Here is a 21,401-nt window from a genome sequence, read left to right on the forward strand (position 1 = left end):
CAGAAAAGGACCACAGCAGATGGGAGAATCCCAGAATCTTACTCTTATATCTAAATTTAAGTCCTGATTCTGCAATAGATTTCACACAGGCAGACCCTGCTCACACCTGTGAAGAGTCTTGTCAACTTCAGTGAGAGTCAGTGTGAGCATAAAATTAAGTGTATGTGTATGTCTTTCCCACGTTTAGGGGCTGTAGACGGCAAACTCACATGTGCACCTCCCACTCACATGTGCACATAAAGCGATAAGCATGGGGAAACATGCATTTGTGTGACAAAGAATGAAATATAATCAAATCCCCCCAAAATATCTAGTACCATGCAACAAAATTTGATGTAAATGTGTGCATTTTATGGCTTCCCTGGGTACTCTTAGTATTCAATATTCATCTGCTGCAGGGACAAATAATGCCGTTCGTTCTAGATAATGGTACTTAAGACAAGGTCCTTGATCTCTAGTGGGGCAGTGAGTGACCATCTTCAATAAATAAACTATACAGGAAGGCTAAAATGAGAAAATTAAAGTAGGACTCACTTAAATTAAAAGTACATTGACCATCAATAGTCCTTGGTTTCAGGTGTTAATCTTGACAGGCCAAAAATAAAAACAGAGTAGAAAGGAGATTCTAGAATAAGTGCTGATATACAGCCATTTCGTGTAGTCTGTCATCTGAGTTCTGAGTTATTTCAGGACTAACTTTTCATTTCTGTGTTTGCCTTAGTTAGCCTTCTACCGTATTCTCATTGTTGTTTAATGTTAGTATTTATAATGCACTGAAATGAGGGCAGCGTGCTCAGTGCTGTAAACATCACCAATGAGGCAAAGAAAACCTCAGAAACCTTACAAAACATTTCCTTAATCTGTTTTATTGTTTTATATGCTGTGGGAATTTTAAAAGTCTGTTTCTTTGTGTCCTCTGAATTGGCTTCGTTGCTGGGATCTTCAGTTCTGCCAAGTGGTTTGATGCCAGTCATAACTCATTTACGTGCTGATTACCAGTCAGGTTTCATGTAATTTACTGAGGTTTTTCTGGATTCCTAACGTACTTCAGAGCAGGCACCAAGTTTAACTATTTTAGGATTCGCACTTTCCAGATGTGTTGGCCAAATACTGATTGGATAATTACATTTCACATTCAACAAGAATAGGAAATGTTTTACATGCTGAGATACAAAGAAGAAGAAAAATCATTAATTCTAGCTGAAGACCTGCTGTAGAGCAATTGGTGAATATTTCTGTGATGATCCTGGTAATACCTAGATTTCAGGGCTAAACCTAGATTGTCAGTGAGCTAATAATGATTCACAATAGAGTAATTGACAGAGAAATACTTTGGAAATCACTGCCGAGGCTATTTATTTTCCCTTATATGTTTATCTAGATAATGAAGAGTCCTCCAGACATTGGTTGAAAAACTTCTGAGTGCCTAGGACCTTGCTCTAAGGTCTCCAAAATGTGTGCTGTATCTTTCTTTTTTCAGTACATTAGGATGGAGCATACACTTTTCTGAGGTTTTAGAATATTTTTGAAAATTATTAAAGGTAGCTCTGGTAGTGATGCCTGTTGTTAAGATTGCCCAAGACTTCCCATTGTAAGACTGTGTTTTCAGGTTTATAACTTTGCCAAACTTTAATTACTTGGCCTGAAATTTCCTATGGTGGGAGTCTGGTTGAATTGAGGAAAAACTGCGATGAGATCATGTAACTGAAGATGGCATATGCACAAAGGGGCTGAATTAAGATTGTACACACAATGGCATTTCCTAACTTTTATGTGCTTGATGTTGCAACATTACTGTTCTTTTAATGTCTGTGTGTGTGTGTGTGTGTGCGCGCGCGCTAAGTACTTTAGACATATGACAGGTCCTTATTCTAAAGAGCTTACAGCTGATGGGCCAGCTTGTGCCTTAGGGAGACACATTATTCCCACGCCACTTTCTATTTGTGAATACATGGATGTATGCATCTGTTCATTCTCTCTCTCTCTCTCTCTCTCTCTTTATTAATATATGTATCTAAATATATATTCCTATGTATGTATAGGTACCTGTGTGTGTTTTGGTTTGTGTAGATATCTATTTGTGTGTGAAAATACTCATTATTAATAATATTTTGGTAGTAAATCAATAAAAATAAATACACTTTTGTTCCTCCTTCACTCTACTTTGACTTTTCTTTTTTTTTTTTTATTGTGTACAGTAACTGGGAGCCTTTTCCTCATACTTTCAGTTTTCATTAGGATTTTTCTTCCCCTGCAGATTAATTTTTTAAAATTCCTTTATTTTTATTTCCCCCTTTCTAAGACCAACCTTATTCATCTCTTCAAGACTTCTATATTGATGCTGCCATTTTAAGCTTCTTATTTATCCTTTTAATATTCACACATTCTCTCAATAAATCTTTCATATTCATTTCTATGCCTTCTCCCTTTCCTTTCAGCTAGACTTTTCTTTTCCCTTCGCTCAATTTATTCTTCCTTTCCACTGTCCCTTTAGTCTTTTCCTTCTCTGTGGCCCTTCCTTATTCTCTCTTTATTTCTAACTCTTTCAGCACTTTCTATCTTCTTGGTCCTGTGCACGTTGATGTGAAAGGCAAAACTCCAGTTGACTTAAATAGAGCAGGATCTGGCTCCCAGTCATTGCCTACTTACTGAACTGTTTTCTTTTCTTAGCAGTCCCCAGCCAGTGCCACTTTTGGGCAGAAAAGTCTCCTGCTGAAGCCATGTTTGGGCCCAGGATGTTGCCGTAACAGCACAAGAGTGGGGCACAGGGAGCCCCATTCCTGCCAGTGCTGCAGTGAAGTGTTCCTGTTTCATGCATCACTTGAGCTGCTCTCAGTTTGAGTGGATGTTGCATCCCTCAAGTGGGTGAACAGTTGGTCAGAGGATAGAAGGTGGAACTCTTCATTTTTGCACATATGCAGAGGGAAATGTTGCCGTCTTGCAGTACTTCAGGTCATGTAACCTCGGGGATAGGTTGGGTTTAAACTCCTCACCCAACAAATCTCTTGTTCAGTGGCAGCCATGACAATAAATAGGAATGTCTGTTAGAGAGACTGTGTGTATGCATATAAAAGTGGCAATGTTTTGTGATTGTTGATAATGGGAAACTTTTTGTCAAATTTTGAAAAATTTCAGCCAGGCCCAATATATATCATCTGCAGATTAACTGTAAGGAGGAATCTTTCTTAAGTCAAAAGATACTCATCACATAATTACTCAAAGCCAGCAGTGCCTTAGATGCATATAATGACCTTTCTTTAAAGACAGCTGGAATCATTTCACCAGATATGGCTAAACCAAGGTTTGCTGTTGCACTATAAAGCCATATCCTTGGGATATTTGCTGTAACATGCAACTGTTTATCAGCTGTTATCTCTATAACATGTGACATGCATAGACATGAAAAAAAGCTTCCAAGAAAAACTTACAAAAATAAATGCTTGAGAACATGGATTAAAATATATTTTTGACAATTTGTCAAAGTTAAAGATTTAAGAAAAAATTATAATACTTTTTTTTTACATCATGCAAAACTTTTAATCCATAGCCAATATCTGTTGTAAATAAAAATGTAAATTTCTTATAATCTGGTAAATGTGTAAATGCTGTTTTTTCAGCATTTACGATATTAAAATATTTTATTGTTATTTATATAGTGGCCACAATACAGAATACATTAAAGAAGGGCTTGCTTGTAAACCAGAACTGTGAGGATTAAAGAGATGATCAAGTAACTGAGAAGAAGGGAGAGACTTCTAGCTAGATGGGTAGAACAAGTGAAAGGTGACACCCATCTATGGAAAATAAGAAGGAAACAGATGAGAGCTTGGAGAATAGGTGGACATGAGGTCAGAGGCAGGGTGAGCTAGCTCATAGCAAACTCTGAAAACCAATAGTGTACTATTAATTTGGATGTGAGGATGGATGGGATGTAGGAAAAGTGATAGAGGAGAGGAGTGATGTGGATCTGCTGGTTCTTCATTGGTCTATCAGAAGCTCAATAAATAGAGATTTAGTCTTTTGCCTTACTCTGACCCAAATGCTGGCAGAGCTCCCAGAATGCTGATAGGCAGAATTACATATATGGGACATCTGGAAATGAAGAGAAATTCTGGGGTTCAGAAAGTCTGCCAGATTAATGGACTTTGGAACAAAATTAAAGTCGATGCTGAATTTGGTGGCAATGACTTCTCATCCCTCTTGGGTAGCTAATAGTTGTGAGATCACTTTTGTGGGATTCTGCAGCTGACCCAAGTTTGGTTGTTTCTAGCTTCCCTTCTCTCACCCCATGGGAACTTCTGTCTCCCATCTCTTTCTTCTCTCTGGGTCAGAGAGAGACTACAGCTCCTCTTGATATCCTGGCTGGAGCTAATAAAATCCACTTGTCTGCATGAGTCACTAGTACTCTGCATTTCTTCAGGGCTTTAGTACCTGCATTTAGGATGAGGCACCACAGAGAAGTCCCATGTTCCTATATGGGTTCCTGGACTCTGCCAACCCATTACATTCTTACTATGAAAAGTGAGAGATTACCTAGGGTAGCCCTTACTCTAAATGTAGGGAATATTGCAAATCAGGGCTGTCAATTAATCACAGTTAACTCACGTGATTAACTAAAAAAATTAATTGTGCTTAAAAAAATTAATCACAGTTTAAATTGCACTGTTAAACAATAGAATACCAATTGAAATTTATTAAATATTTTTGATGTTTTTCTACATTTTCAAATATATTGATTTCAATTACAACACAGAATACAAAGTATACAATGCTCACTTTCTTATTATTTTTATTACAAATATTTGCACTGTAAAAGTGATAAACAAAAGAAATAGTATTTTTCAGTTCAGCTCATACAAGTACTGTAGTGCAAACTCTTTATCGTGAAAATGCAATTTACAAATGTAGATTTTTTTTTTGCAGTTACATAACTGCACTCAAAACCAAAACAATCTCAGTCCTACTTCTTGTTCAGCCAATTGCTTAGACAAACAACTTTGTTTACATTTACAGGAGATCATAGAATCATAGAATATCAGGGTTGGAAGGGACCTCAGGAGGTCATCTAGTCCAACCCCCTGCTCAAAGCAGGACCAATCCCCAACCAAATCATCCATCAAATCAGATAATTACATTGTCACCTGAAAGTGAGAACAGACATTCATATGGCAATTTTGTAACCAGCAAGTTATTTACTGGCCAGATACGCTAAACATTTGTATGCCCCTTCATGATTTGACCACCGTTTCAGAAGATATGCTTCCATGCTGATGACGCTGGTTAAAAAATAATACATTAATTAAATTTGTGACTGAACACCTTGGGGGAGAATTGCATGTCTCATTCTCTGTTTTACCTGCATTCTGCCATATATTTCATGAAGTGCCTTTCAAAATCTGAGGTGGATGAGGTGTGGAGCATGCTTTCAGAAGTCTTAAAAGAACAACACTCTGATGTGGAAACTACAAAACCCGAACCACCAAAAAGGAAAATCAACCTTTTGCTGGTGGCATCTTACTCAGATGATGAAAATGAACATGTGTCTGTCTGCGCTGCTTTAGATCATTGGTGAGCAGAACCCGTCATCAGCATGGACGCAAGCCCTTTGGAATGGTAGGTAAAGCAGGTTGGGACATATGAATCTTTAGTGCATTTGGCACGTAAATACCTTGAGACACCAGCTACAACAATGCTATGCGAATGCTGGTTCTCACTTTCAGGTGACATTGTAAATAAGAAGCGGGCAGCATTATCTCCTGAAAATGTAAACAAACTTGTTTGAGTGACTGGCTGAACAAGAAGTAGGACTGAGTGGACTTGTAAGCTCTAAAGCTTTATATTGTTTTATTTTTGAGTGCAATTTTTTTTACATAATTCTACATTTGTAAGTTCAACTTCCATGATAAAGAGATTGCACTACAGTACTTGTATTAGGTGAATACTATTTCTTTTGTTTTTTACAGTGCAAATATTTATAATCAAATAAGATAAATTGAGCACTGTACACTTTGTATTCTGTGTTCAAATTGAAATCAATTTATTTGAAAATGTAGAAAACATCCAAAACTATTTAAATGGTATTCCATTGTTTAACAGCATGGTTAATTTTTTAAATCATGCTATTAATCGCAATTAATTTTTTTAATCACTTGATAGCCCTATTGCAAATACCAGAATATTATGGCAATGTTATCGAGTTGCAGAGGTAAAACTCTGATTAAGACAATAGGATGAGACCCATAACATATGCATTCTGTGCTCACCTCCTACAGACTTAGCCTGTCTGTGCACATGCTCTCACACACCTGAAAACAAGAGGAGAGAATTATCCTCACAACAGTTAAGATAAAATAAATCTATATGTCTAGTAAAGAATTTCATTCCAAAGGTTCCAAGAGTTCTTTACTAACCACACACACACACAAACACACACTCACCCCACTGGGGTGAAGAGCAGGAACCAACAGATGCAAGTCGTACTGCATACATTGCTGCAGGAGGGTAATTTTGATGGAAGATACTGGAGCAATTCCCAGCATTTGTGAAAAGTGATGAAAGGTGTCACATTTATTTTGACACTAAATTGCTTGGAGCTTGCATCAAATTTTCCAAAAGTTATTTATGGAAGCCCTAAATCCTACCTAGAGTTTGTATATAGCACTTCCAGCAAGTTCGGTTTACTATTTTTATTTTTTTACATCTCTCTTTTTTCTTTCTACTTTGCTCCATTTAATTCTGAATTATCTGCAGTGCCAGTGCCTGCCTGTGCCTGTACCTATCACACAGACGTTTGCTGATAGATCCCCTAAATTCTTCCTCCTAACTCATGCACTTCCCAACTTGCCACTATGCCACTGACAAATTTTGCAGAAGTTCACTTGGTTTCTTCAACTGTTATATACTAAGGGTGCATCTACACTGCAGGATTCTTTCAGTGGTGTATAGTATACATACCCACATAGCCCCCTAGCATGGATATAAACAGCAGTGTAAACGGTGAGGCATGGTTTAAGCCAGCACAGTAAAGATACACCTGAAGGGTATGAGTATGTGCCTGAAGTATATATACTTCACCTTCTCTACTGGCCAAGCTGTGCCCCCTGTTTACACTGCTGTTTTTAGCACAGTGGTGTCCCACTGCCTCCTGCTGCTGGAGCCCTTCCCACCACAGCAAAAGGCTCTGGCAGTGGGGGAAGGCTCCGACAGCTCCCTGTGTCTGGAACCCTTCCCTGCCACAGGGAAAGCTCTGTCAGTGGCAAAAGGCTTTGGGAGGGGGAGGCAGGAGGGAAAAGGCTGAGCCTTTCCCCGCTGCCTCCCCTCTGCCAGAGCCTTTCACGGACACATGTCCGTGGTGTGGACACAGTGTTTTTCACTGTGGTGTGCAGCCATAGTTATGCTACATGCCCCTGAAAGCGATGTGTAATGTAGACATAAGGTTAGAAATTTGTGCAAATTGTTTCTGTGACCATTTTATTTTTTTCCCTGTAGGAGTGTCAAAATAAAAAAAATTAAAATACTGTTCGTGGCCCATGTCAACAGATTGTATATAGATCAGGAGCTCTCATCCTGGGGATTGCAAACAGGTGTCTTTGGGTCATGACCTACATACCCTGGCTATACTGCTAAATTTTCAGGTGGAGGGGGCGGGTATCCCAGCAAGAATCCAGCTGAATAGAAGGACATTTGAGAGGGTTTCATGGTGTGGAAAGGGAGATCACAGTATGGAAAAAAACTGAGACTCACTGATTTAGATAGACCAGGAGTTCTCAAACTGGGATTCGGGACCCCTGAGGGGGTCGCAAAGTTATTACATGGTGGGTTGTGAGCTGTCAGCCTTCATCCCAAACCCTGCTTTGCCTCCAGCATTTATAATAGTGTTAAATATATAAAAAAGTGTTTTTAATTTATAAGGGCGGGGTGCACTCAGAGGCTTACTATGTGGAAGGGGTCACCAGTACAAAAGTTTGAGAACCACTGAGAGAGACAAAATGTTAACATACTTACAAGACTTCCTGCTCGTATGGTTTGTGTTTGTAAATGAAAACTAGGTACAGTACTCAAGAACAAGTTCCACTTTGGGTAAGGAACTGAGTAATCATCCAATACTGTGCTGAACAATTGTTAATCAAATAGGGTTTTATCTAATTTGAAGGTAATTAACTCCATAGATAACATCTTTATGGAATTAAGGAACAATAAAAAGTCAGTTCAGAGTCTGTACTCTGAGTGTTAAGTAGCTAGCAGGGTCTGGTCTTCATGTCTCAGTAAATATAAAATTTCTTTTCCCCGTGCTCCAGGCCTCTGATGTAATAAATTCTGTCATTCACCAGTTGCCTTCACAGAACTAACTTTACAATCTGAGCCCATTTTAAGAATAATGGGAAAACATTTGGCATGTGAGGTTGCTCTCCTCTGATTTCTAAACTGGACTGCATTTCCCAGGTGAAGCGACCTGAACAATCCCTGCTAGCTGTACTGTAAATTAGTGAGAGAGGAAAATGGGGAGTGGGAAAAAGGTCAACAGAGAAGTGTTTTGCTCCTGTATGTGTGAACTGCCTGTGCAATGGAATTAAAGGTGGTTTACTTCCCCCATTTGATACTTTCAGGAAAAGATACAGATAATCACTTCTCCAGAGGCGAGATGTCTGAGGAAGTCTACACCTGCCTACCCTGCAGGGAAGGATGTTCTTACTGCACAGATGATACTCCCTGCTATGCACAGGAGGACAAGTATTTACGGCTTGCTATCATCTCATTTCAAACGCTCTGTATGCTGTTGGACTTCATAAGCATGCTGGTAGTCTACCATTTTCGCAAGGCAAAGGTAATCATAGGCATGTTTTCTTTTAACTTCATGCCTGTTATGTGTTGCAGACACATTTGTTTTAAATTAAATGCTCCCAATTTGAATGATTAACTTCTTAACCAAGCAACTCTAATATATTTTACATAGGCCAAGATTTTCAGGCATGCCCAAATCCGTTTTTAGGTGCCTGAATAAGTGGCCTGATCTTCAGAAGTGCTGTGTACCCAGCTGATTTCAGTGAGAGCTGTCAGATGCTCAGCAGTTTTGAAAATCAGGCCATTTATTTAGGCACTTTAATATGATTTAGGCACCTAACTTGAGGCACCTATGTTTGAAAATCTCAGACTGAATGTATTTGAATCCTGTTAGGAAGGACAGATGTTTTAAATCTGCTGAGAGCCCACATGGTTGAGGATTACTTGAATCAGAAATGTGTCCAAAATGCTGATAGTTAATGAAAGTTTTAATTGGGTGCCTTTGGGTAAAGTTTTGGTTTAAAAAAAACAAAAAAAAGGGCACATGTCCCAGCAACTTGTAGGCTGTCTCTGGCATTGCTACAGTTTCATCTTATATGCTGCTCTGATAAACTTGCCACGTTCACCTTATTGCAAACATTTCCGCATATAATATTCCTGTTGTTCGCAGCACTCTCTTGAGAACTTCCAGTTTACTCAAAAACGAATAGAAGCTTGCACATATTTACTAGCTAGTTTGGGAAGATCTGCATGTGCATACAGCATACCACACTATTGAAATTAATAACTTCAGCCACTGTCCAGAGACAGCTTCCATGTTGGCTTTCCTGCACAGCGATTGTCCAGTCTACTGAATCTCACAGTTACAGTGGCAAAAAAGTGTGTGTCACGTTCTTCAAGACGACTACCTCAGTATCCTGGCAGGAAATCTCAGAATAAGCTGTAAAACTCTTTCTCTCTCTCTCTCTTTTTTTTCTTCTTCTGTCTCTGACAGAGTCTTGGCTGAAATTTTACATTTTTACGGAAATGTTACTGAAATTGTATAGATTGATTCAGACAACAGACTTGATTGAATTTATAAAGTTTATCTTAATGAAAAAAGTTTGTTGGAGGCATCTGTTTAGTTGCCTAATATAAATTTAGCAGAATAACTCCATTCCAATTCTATGAGGTTTTACTCCTTATGGTAATTTTATAGTCTTCTAATGGTTGTGTTAAATAGATAATATCATTAAGAGAAAATATCAAGAGAAGCATTCTTTGTTAATTTAAATCAGATTCCAAGCCTGAAGTGGAGTGAACAAAATAGTTTGCTTCCCATTCAGTTAACATTAGTGTGCTTTGACGTTTTTTTTTCTCCTTTCATTGAAACCTACATTAGGTTTTATAATCCTAATAAAGAGGAGGATGACACTTAGTATTGTGGCAATTTTTAACTCTTTCACATAATACTGACCAGGTATATATCTGTGTATATACTATTGTAAAACAAATAATAAATACGTCTACTTTATTACATATATTATAGACTTTTTTGCGGGGAGTGGGAATCTCCCACTTTCACTATCATTGGTAGTAGTGAAGCTGCATCCATGATAGTGTAGTAAGTGATTGGCATTTTCTCAAAAAGTCAAGTGTATACACAACCCAGACAGGACCTGAATTTTTAATATTAAAAACTCAACCAGCATCTCCTGTCCTCTCCACTTCTAAAATTCCTGTCCAGCTTTCTTTATACATCCTAAGGAGGCAGAAAAGGGAACAAGCCCAGTTTTTCCAGATTTGTAGGCTACCTTTAAGGCCTGAATAAATGAGTGTTTCAGAAGTCAGACATGGGACAAAATAGACATTTTCCCCAGACAGAGAGTTGTCTTTGCAACATTCCATTTTCATTAAATTAGATGAAGACAGATTCAGTTATAGTTTTACTGGCTTAAGAAATGTTGATTTTGCTCAAAATAAATTTCTTACAAAGGAAAAAAATCTAAATAAAGCAGCAATGAATTGGTGAACAATCTTTTCCTTTTTGAGCAGTGTTTTCAACTAGTAGAAACTGAAAAATTATATCCCACTCCTCCTCCTGTCACTTAGCTGAATTTTCTCTTGGATTCCTTTTGTGTCCTTTATCTTGTTGGTACAGCATGATTTTTGGGGGGTGGGGGAGAATCTTGTGTAATTAACGTGAAGTGAGGACCTCTATGACCAGGCAAACATACTGAGAACAATGATAATTTGCATAAGAAAGCTGTCTGTTACATTGGGTAATGACAGAAAATTGGAATGAAAGAATGGAGCTGGTAACTGGCCATGCATTTTCTCTCAAGAGGAAAAGTCATTAAAATGAAATAAAAGCTACTGGAACATTTAAAATATCTAGACTCTGAGTATAAAATGTATTTAAAAGCAAACAAAACAAACTGTATTATATTAGAAGATGTGTGCCTTGTTATGGTTGAGATGTAAAACTGCTCCAATCCATTGAGATGGATCAGTGTGGGAAGGAGAGCAGTTGTGATTCACAAAGGTGTGAATATGAAGGCAGATATATTAGAAAAAGTAATTTGTTCATGTAAACTTTTAAGGGACTATGTACTGCCACCATTAGAAAATATAGATTTGAAGACCTTTAAAGTTGCACAGTTAGGTACTCAGAAGTCAAGAAATGCCAGCTAAGGCCCCAATCCTGCAAAGACTTATGCATGTATTTAATGTTATGCACTATGGCCCTGATTTACCAAAGTATCCATATTTAGCATGTCTTTAGGTGCTTTGTTGAAGTTCTATTTACTGTATCGGGAATTGGGGCTTATGAGTAGTACCACAGAAACCAGCTTAGCTTATTCTCCTGTTATATTTTGTTTTCATTCTTCTTTATACTGCCAAGTTCTGACTGGAAGTGGAAGTGCCTGGCTATCGTCACAAAGGCTGTTTGTGTAGTATTTGCATCCCCATTCAGAGAGACGAGGGCATACGGTGTATAAGTTAGGAACGAAGATCACCAGGAGGAATTTAATTCCAATGTACTAAGGTGAACTTTTATAGCAACCATCACATTAAAAGTGTATTTAAACAATTGTCACTTAACAATAAAATGAAGATTTAAAAATTTTCAAAATTAATCATTGTAAAATAGCAGTCACATAACCCTGCAGCCAGGTGGTGTTAACAGTGGTAAAGGCCTGGTGCATTTTTGTCTGAGTCCTTTTTAAATTAACTAAAATGTCTTGAGCCCCCACCGAAAAGCCTTATCCACTCCCAGGTTTAGGAACTGATAGTTTAAATCCTCTTTAAATCCGCTGTTGCAGGTGTTTCTTCTCTACTGACAAGCATTCAGGAATCCTTGGGAATATGAAACCACAAATAGCTTTTACTGGGGGAGGAGGAGGAAAGAAGATAAACTTCTATTTACATGAAAAATGAAATGAGCAAGACACAAACAACTTATGAGTGATGTGGCTGACTCCACATTCTCAGTAATTAATTGCCAGCTCGTCGGGGGCCCAGAACTCTTATTCACAACACAGTCTTAACCTATGCCAAACCTTGCTTACTCATTAATCCAGGTAGACTCTGTGGTGGTCAAGTAAGCACCAGGAAGTGGTTCTCCTGAGCTTGTCCACTGCCATCCAGTGAAGTCTGCACCACCAGGTCCAGCTCCAGTCTGTGGCTGGCAGTTTGATTCTGCAAAGTCATCTTCTCCAGGCCTGCTAGTGCTAGATCCTGGTCCAGTGAAATCAGTCCACTAGCTCTGCTGCTGCCAAGTATGCTTGCATAAAGTCAGCTTAGCTGTGGCCTGGCCCTGCCTGTGAAGTCAGCACCATCCGCTCAGCTGCCACCAGATCATGTCCTGTGTTACAGAATTAATTCTACTATTACCAGGTCCAGTCCCATATAGTCAGCCCCACTGCTGACAGGTCTGGTACAACAAGTCAGCTCCATTCAGTTATCATAATCCCTGGACAGGAAACCCAAACAAAACAAGACCCCAGGACAGATTCTCAGTTGGTGTTAACTGTCATAGCTCTGTCAGTGGCGCTATGGCAATTTATGCCAGCTGAGAATCTGTCCCCTTAGAGTTTTCATTTTTGGTTGAATTTGCGCTCATTACAAAATCAGAGTCAACTACCTATCCGCTCAGGATGACCCATGTTCCCCAGGCTATACCTCTAATAATTTCTTCCTGTTACAAATATATTTATATGCACCATTTAATAGTATTTCCAACATGAGATGTAAATGACCCTCAAACAATACAACAGAGAACATGCACAGAACTACACTGAGATGGAATCAAAATATACAAGTGAAGCTTGCCAGAGCTACCAATTCCCCTTTCTCCTATATTAGCAACACAGAGCTTCTTGTCCCATATAACAGCTCTGGGGTTCACAGTAGCAATGATTGCATTGCAAGAATTATTAGTTTTCGCAAAGTAAGATAATCCAAGGCCATTTGTGTTCCACACCTTTAAAGGGATAGGACTGCTAGGATATTGATTAATATCCAAATATAATGAATTTCCTAATTCACTGAGTCCTTATTTGCTAGTGTAATCTAGAGAACAGGGCATGGCCTGGGTCTCCTTATCTACCCCTGCCCCCCCCCCCCACACTGATTAGGGATGGGGACAATAACAGGAATACTGGAATTTGCCTTTAACTTACTTTACTTCTGCCTGTCGAAGACAGAAAGGGAGGAACCTGCAAAGGGGCAACATCAGAAAGGGGGTTAGAGGAGGCCCAGAGATGAAAGTCAAACTCCTGGGACCACTGACCGAAGCTCCTCTAACAGGGCTGGTAGAACTTTGAGTGGGGGCCAGACTCCTTTCAGCCCAGGGAGGGGAAAGACTCAAGTAAGCCAGCTGGAGGACTGGAGTTACAGACGAAGACTGATGGATATAGGTTCCATCCTGGAATCAACTAAGGGAAACAGAGGCAGGGTCTGTGGTGGACTGCTGGGGTTGCTACAGGACTGAGGTCCAGCCTTACATGCACACTCTGCTGCTGCATGTGTGTGTGTACACCAAAGTCTAACATTTCAGTTGAGGTGGAAACTTGGAAGAGGGGAAGAGCTTTTGCATAGATGGAACAGCTGCTTTTGCATGCTGCACTGGTGGTGTACACTCGACAATTCCTAAATTATATATTGATTCTGTGCAGGGTTAGTTTACTTTGCATAAATTTTCTTCAGCACTGAATTATGAGCATGAACTGAGATTCAAAGTGTACGTTAGAAGAGTTGCATTGTAGTGTGGGTGGATATCTTTAAAAACACTGAGCTTGTTGTCTACAGAACAGGGTAGACAGGGATGGTGTCCCTAGGCTCTGTTTGCCAGAGGCTGGGAATGGGCGACAGGGGATGGATCACTTGACGATTACATGTTCTGTTCATTCTCTCTGGGGCACTTTGCATTGACCACTGTTGGAAGACAGGATACTGGGCTAGATGGACCTATGGCCATTCTTATGTTCTTATTCATTTTAGTCAATTACCCATTTCCTTTGTTTATAAACGGAGCTCACAACAGTGTCCTTTTCCCAATTTCTGTATAGTCACAATATGCCTTTAGGTAGGCTCTTCGTTTTAAGCTCTCATATAAGTAATTGCAGGATGCCCTATTAAAAAAGATGTATGTGGACTTAAAATGCCTATATTTGCTGATAGAAGTTAGAGTTGCAGTAATGGTTACTGAAGTTCCAAAAGAAAACCCTTTCACAGGCATGAGTGCAACAACGTGAATATCCTACATTTACTGGATATGGTGTCGTTCACTCTTCAAAGCACAGTGTTTACACGAGATATATGAATGATCTAGGGGAATCTAGTGTTCAGAATTTAATCAGGAAAACAAACCCAGCTCTAGTATGGACAATGTAGTTGCCCTGACGAACTAGGACAGTGGTTCTCAGCCAGGGGTAAACATATCCCTGGGGGTACGCAAGGGTCTTGCAGGGGGTACTCAACTCATCTAGATCAGTTTTTCTCAACCTGGGGGTTGAGACTCCCAAGTGGGGGCTCCAAGATAGGTTTAGGGGGGTCGCAAGTGCAAGGCTGATGTTAGGGTTGGCAATCAGAGCAATTGCCTGGTGCCCCATGCCACAGGGGGCCCTGCTAAGCTAAGTTACATGCGTCAGCCCTGGGCAGCGAGGCTTGGGCTTCAGCCCTGCCACCCAGGATTCAGGCATCAGACAAGGCTCACAAGTGAAAAACAGGCTTAAGTATCATACTGAAATGCAAATACAATATTTGTATTCCAATTGATTTATTTTATAATTCTAAGGTAAAAATGAGAAAGTAAGCAATTTTTCAGTAATAGTGTGTGGTGACACTTTTGTATTTTTATTTCTGATTTCTGTAAGCAAGTAGTTTGTAAGTGAGGTCAAACTTGGGGTATGCAAGACAAATCAGATTCCTGAAAGGGATACAGTCTGGAAAGGTTGAGAACCATTGGTCTAGGATATGAAAGAAATAAGGGTCTAGATCAAAAATATGTAAACTGGCTCAAGTTCAGTTATGTGAGAGATGAGAGGTGAGAAGATCAGAGTATTTGGAGGCACTTCTAAGATATGTGACCTTACTTTCTATAGAGGGCATCTGTCCTCTGTTTGACAAGGCGGTCCAAAATCTTTGGGTCCTGATGTACTCTTAACTTTTTCATGGGTGCTTAAATACCAATAAAAAATAGCAAGAAATTTTTTTAAACCTTTTGGCTGCCCAGAAGGCTGCATCGTTCTCCTCTTAGATGTTGATCTAGCTGCTTAGTTTTCATTACCTCAGGGCTGGATTACTGCAACATGCTATATCTTGTCCTCACGCTGTCTTGACATCTAGAAACTACAGATGGTTCAATATACAGCATCCTGCCTTCTAAGTGGTATGAACCAATGAGAGCACACAATGCATGACTCCCCACTGTGCATTGACTGCCAAACCAATCCCAGGTCCTGGTCTTTGTGTTCAAAGCTTTTCTCCATGGCAACAATGTTTGGTAAGTGTGCTACTGTTTATCAATCCCAAATTCAGACTTAAAGGGGCTGGTAATGGGGCATTTTCAGTGGAGGGTCCTTGGCTGTGAAATTCATTAATAGCAGAGATTAAGCTGTGCCCCAGCCTTGTAAGTTTCAGTTCATGTGTATATTATAGCCTTATTTAGATATTTTAATAAATGGCTTGAAGTAAACATAATAAGGAATTTTCTCGTGCTATTTAAGGTGAATTTCTAAACAGTGGAACAATTTTCCAGAAACAATTTCGGAAGCATGATCTCTTCAGAAATGTAAAACTAGACTGGGTTAACTACTAGAATTTATAGTGGCTGGTTCTTTTCAATCTTAGTTCCTATCTGTCTTATATCTGAGCCCTTGTAGTCCATCTGGTACAGTTCTATTCCCTACAACACCGTAATAAGTCTTTCCCTTTGATTCTTTGATGTAAAGCTGAGAGTGGATTCAGGATAACTTCACTTAACTGAATTTCCATTTGGATTTGTGAATGAACACCTATAGATTTTCTGGAAGGTGACTTTCTGTAGTATCAGCAAAATAGCAGCAATGTGATATATTTATTATGCTCTCATTGCTAGTATCTGTGCACCTTTCCTATTAATCATTAGCAACAGCAAAGTCCTTAGTGGATATCATGGAGTCTCTGGCACTTCTCCCATTACAGGGTCAGAACTCTGTTGAGGTAGGGCTTGCGGTTTTGGGGAAGAGTGGATGGGAACAAAAGGGCTGTTTGAATTTTGAGTATCGCTTATGGTGAAAATGCTCTCTCAAATTAATGTTTGCAACATTTCCTGAAGATGGTCAGACTCTGCATTCATCTGGTCTCCTCTGGGTGATTGTTCCATAGCTGGATCCCCTCAGCAGACAATGTTTTTTTGTCCCTAGTTCTCACACACTTCATTGTGGGCTTTATTATCTGTATTGCCTCAGACATACACAGTAGTCATGAGGGTTCATAGATCACAATTTAGTCTTTGATGTAGGTGGGGCTTGTTGTACGATGTGAACAAAAATGTGTTAGTGTCTGCATATCCATATAGTGTCTGCACAATGAGAGAGGAGAAGACACATTTTTTTAAAAGAAAAAATGTTTGTGAATCTTTCTTCCATTTCCCAGCCTGTCTGATTTGTAAAGTGCTTTAGTTCAGAATACTTGGGGATTGAAGGTGCCATATAAATATAATACATTGGGTTCCGTGCATGCTGTCTCTTTCTGCTGAGGTTCACTGATAAATTTGGAAGCTTTCTATAGCATAAGTGAAAGATGGAAAAAAGGCCCGTGGAATGTCTGGAGAAAACTCTTCTGGTAGAATGCAGTGAAATGGCTGAATTGCTTCACCTCAGCTCATGCCTCTTTTTTGTATTACTTTCCATGTATAGGGATGAACTTCCGCACACATTTAAGTGTTTTCCTGAATCAGGGCCTTAGAACATGGCTAGCCTAACTCATGCTTGCAGACTGAACTGTGACTCACTATGCTGGGCAAATTAGTTTGCGGGTAATCAATTATACATACGTATATGTTATATATTTAATGTTTTGTTGTTTTTTTCCTCTGTTATATGTTCTGATTTGTCTCATATTTGGTAGCTTGTTCTGCCTGCCTGAGAAGATGACATGCCTTAACATCAGGGGGCAGATGGCTTCTTGGAACGGACTTGATTATGTGTTCCATAAATTCCCTTGAAGTATAGGGTTGGTTAACTTACAAACTTTTAACTGTGATACTTATGAGCTGTCATCTTGAATCTTCTGCAGCTACAACTGATGACTTTTTTCTTTTTCTATTAAAAAGAGAGGAGACATTCTGGTGACTTTAGCCACAGGGAGAGCATTTTCACTATCCGAGTTCTTCACCTAGAGATACAGTGTTTCAGGTTTCAGTATTGCAGGTGTGGTGTATCTGGTATAGAACAGGATTTCTGCTTCAAAATGTAAGCCAACTTATCTTCATAATAGACCATGACAAGTTTCATTACTTGTATAACAGAAAGGATCAAGGTGCAGGTGAATTTAAAAAGAAAATGTCTGGGGATTTCTTGGTCTTCTGACATCTTGTGCACTTTCTCTCTTAACGAGATTGATTTATTACTGACGGCTGCTTGCCCTTTGTTTTCTCCTCATTTTTTAAAAGTAGAAAGTAAATGCAAGTATATTCTGTTTGGGTACAGTAATAGGTTAGCTAGTTGTAGAGGAAAACTAGATTGTTGTCTAAATATTTATTTTTAAAGCAGAAATGAAAGATATACAAGGAATATATTTATTGAGTTCAGAAATACTGCAAAAGCTTCCAAATACGAGTGATCCTGACAAATTTGCCTGTATAACTTAGATATCTGCACATAATTGTGTATAACCAACTCTAAAAATCTGGCTTTTGATTTAATTTGAAATTACTATATTTTCCTATCTCATTCTGTTTGAAAAATACTTTCAAATAGGACAGTAAACACTTAAAGTAGTGAATGATTTTGTAAAAGACTGAATTGAGTAGTAGTCAATAATAAGTTTCATTTGTACAGTTCTTTTCATCCTAAAAGATCCCAAATGGAGCATTTTACAAGCTATAAAAAAATAGAATGCCAACATTACAACACTACTGTATACATGTAATTTAGTTTGTATGTGAATGAGTTTGTTGTGTGCAGTTGTAAGCCAACCAAAAACAAACAAACAAAAAACCCCTAGTAAGTCCTTTGAATGTATTAACAGGAAGTTCACTTTCTCTGGGTAACTGTCTTAGTTTGTCTCCAAATTAATTACAAAGGAAATAATTGAAAAAATAATACATATAAACAATGAATTTACTTCTTGCACTACTTCCATGAGAGATCATCTCAACAGCTTAATTAATTGTAGTCAACTTTGGAAAAGTCTGGCAGTAAATGGAAACACTCTCATTGACTTCAGTATAGAGCTGATTGGAGTATTTTTGACAGTCTTTTTTCTGTTGAAACAGAAATGTTAAGGGAGGGGCACTCTTTTTCTATAGTCCAGTGGGGTTAGGGTACCAATTTGGGATGTGGGGTAAGTCCCTGCCCTGCCTAACTTGGAGTAGGGACTTGACCCTGGGGTTCCTATATCCCAGGCTGGTACCCTAACCACTGGGCTATAGAATTTATGGTCTCCCTGCTTCACAAAAAACTTTCAAAAGGTGTCATTTTCCTTCCACATTAGAATGAAAACAAGTGTTGAAACCTCAAAACTGTTTTGTGAAAAGAAAATGTTTTTCAGCCAACCCTACTTCAATGGGCTTTGATTCAGGCCCTATAGGACTCTCTCTGGCTGCGGGGGCATGCCAGTATTTATATACACTGATTCCATTAGACCTTGTCAAACGCTAGGAATATAAATATAAGTGACACAAAGGGCTGCTGGTTTCTAGGCTGTCCTTCTCTCCTGGAGTCACAGGCAAGGCTGGCTGGGAACTAGCAAGTCTCAGCCTTTGCTCTAAATACAAAAGGCAAAGAGAAGATTCAGCCCAGTCTGCTCATTGAATTCCAGCTTGAAGGTCATACAGCAAGGGTCAGTGAAATACTCTCTACTTGTTTAAACTCTATCCTGGCTACATTGACTTTTTTCTATTTTTTGTGGGAAATTTTGAAAAGAAATGAAGTTTTTAAATAGTAGCCCTTCCTTGCACATTTTGTACTTTTTCAATTAAAAAAAAAAATACATTTAACCGTAGGGGAAAAGGGGCTGAAGGGGAACAAAGGGGGGAAAATACCACACACACTGAAAATCCAAATACCAAAAATTGAAAATCAAAACAAAACATGCAGTGCAAAACAAAAATTGTTTAATTTCAAAGTATCCTATTGAAAATTTTTACTTGCAGCTAAATCTCATTTTGGCAGGATTTTTTTTTAAAGTCAACGAGCTCTCTCTACTTAAGACCAATTACTTTCCCTAGGTGATAGAGACTTCCTTCCTTTCTGTCATGTGACCATAGTAAGGAATCACACAAAGGGTCAATTTCTCCTAACATTGACAAAAACCTTTATTCACTAATCTCTTCTCTGCTTATTGCTGCTAGGCTACTGATAGCCTCCCACTGGAAAAAGAAAAATAGTCCATCTTTAGAGGAATGGTTCAAAAATATATGGGAGGTGGTTGTTATAGATACTTAGATATTTAGTCACCATTTATTCAGTACTCAAAACTATGTTTGCCTGCCAAAAAATAAACAAACCTAAACATCACAACTGTCCAATTTTTTCAATATTAACATTTGATAGACATTCCTGGTTTGTTAAATGTGTGTAATCAGAGAATTCACTCAAATTAATAAAATCACGAGAAATGACATGTCATGGGTAGGGTAAAATGCTCAGTCTGTAACACGGTAAATAGAGAGATCCAAAGATTATATTATTCTATAATGTTTTACTAAGCAAAAGCTCATTGTTGTAAAGATTATTGTGTTGTCTCTGATATTTACATGGCTAGGACATGTGAACCTGTTAAACCTTTCTAAATAAAGACATAGTTTAAAAAACTGATAATCCAGGCTGGGAGCGGGAGAATGGATGGGGAAGTGGAATTTATTCAAATAAGAGTTTTATTCCTAAAACTCCTTCTCTCTCTGTCTCTCTGTCTCTGTCTCTCTCTCTCTCTCTCTCTCTGCTTCACTGCAGAGCTTCTGCATGCCTGGAACTGCTGCTTGTATACCTTCCACCCTGGCTTTCTGCTGCTTTTGATGAATCAGAACACCTTAGGGTTGCCAACTTTCTAGTTGCATAAAACCCTGCCCTACCCCTTATGAGGCCCACCCCCCATTCAGTCTAACCCCCCCTCCCTCTCATCCACCCTCACTCACTGTCACTGGGCTGGGGCTCCAGCTGGGGGTGTGGGCTATGGGGTGGGGCCAGAAATGAGGGGTTCAGGGTGTGGGAGGGGGCTCATGACTGGGGCAGGGGGTTGCGGTGTGGGAGTGGGTGAGGGCTCTGGCTGTGGGGGTGCAGGCTCTGGGGCAGGGCTGGGGATGAGGGGTTTGGGATGTGGGAGGGGGTCTGGGCTGGGGTCAAGGGGTATGGAGTTTGGGAGGAGGCTCAGGGCTGGGGCAGGGGTGCAGGAGGGAGTGCGGGCTCCAGAAGGGAGTTTGGGTGCGGAAGGGGGCTCAGGGCTGGGTGTGTGGGAGGGGGTATGGGGTGTGCACTCTGGGAGGGAGTTAGGGTGCTGGAGGGGGTTCCAACCTGGGGTGTGGGAGAGGGGTTGGGGTGCGGGCTCCAGCTGGGGGGTGCTTACCGCATATAGCCCCCAGTCAGCAGCGCAGTGGGGCTAAGGCAGGCTCTCTGCCTGCCCTGGCTCTGTGTGGCTTCCGGAAGCAGCGAGCATGTCCGGCTCCTAGGCGGAGGCACGGCCCAGCGGCTCTGCATGGTGCATGATGCCCGCGCCCCCAATGCTCCTATTCGCCATGGTTCCTGGCCAATGGGAGCTGTAGAGCCGGTGCCAAGGAAGGGGCAGCACGCGGAGCTTCCCTGGCTGCCCCTGCACCTAGGGACCGCAGTGACATGCTGGCCGCTTTTGGGAGCTGCGTGGAGCCATGGCATGCAAAGAGCTTGCCTTACCCCTGCTGCACCGCTGACTGGACTTTTAACGGCTTGGTCAGCGGT

The 21,401-nt window shown here is 39.9% G+C and overlaps 1 protein-coding gene across 1 annotated transcript in view; it reads left to right on the forward strand.

The window, feature by feature from the left end:
• Positions 1-21,401, forward strand: part of GPR158 (G protein-coupled receptor 158) — a 306,945-nt gene that overhangs the window by 144,413 nt on the left and 141,131 nt on the right. Inside the window, exon 4 of the mRNA XM_007058480.3 lies at positions 8,607-8,824. Within this exon, the coding sequence (XP_007058542.3) occupies positions 8,607-8,824 (218 nt within the window). The remainder of the gene's footprint in view (positions 1-8,606; positions 8,825-21,401) is intronic.

The sequence above is a fragment of the Chelonia mydas genome, chromosome 2, assembly GCF_015237465.2.
Source record: "Chelonia mydas isolate rCheMyd1 chromosome 2, rCheMyd1.pri.v2, whole genome shotgun sequence".
NCBI classification, from domain to species: domain Eukaryota; kingdom Metazoa; phylum Chordata; order Testudines; family Cheloniidae; genus Chelonia; species Chelonia mydas.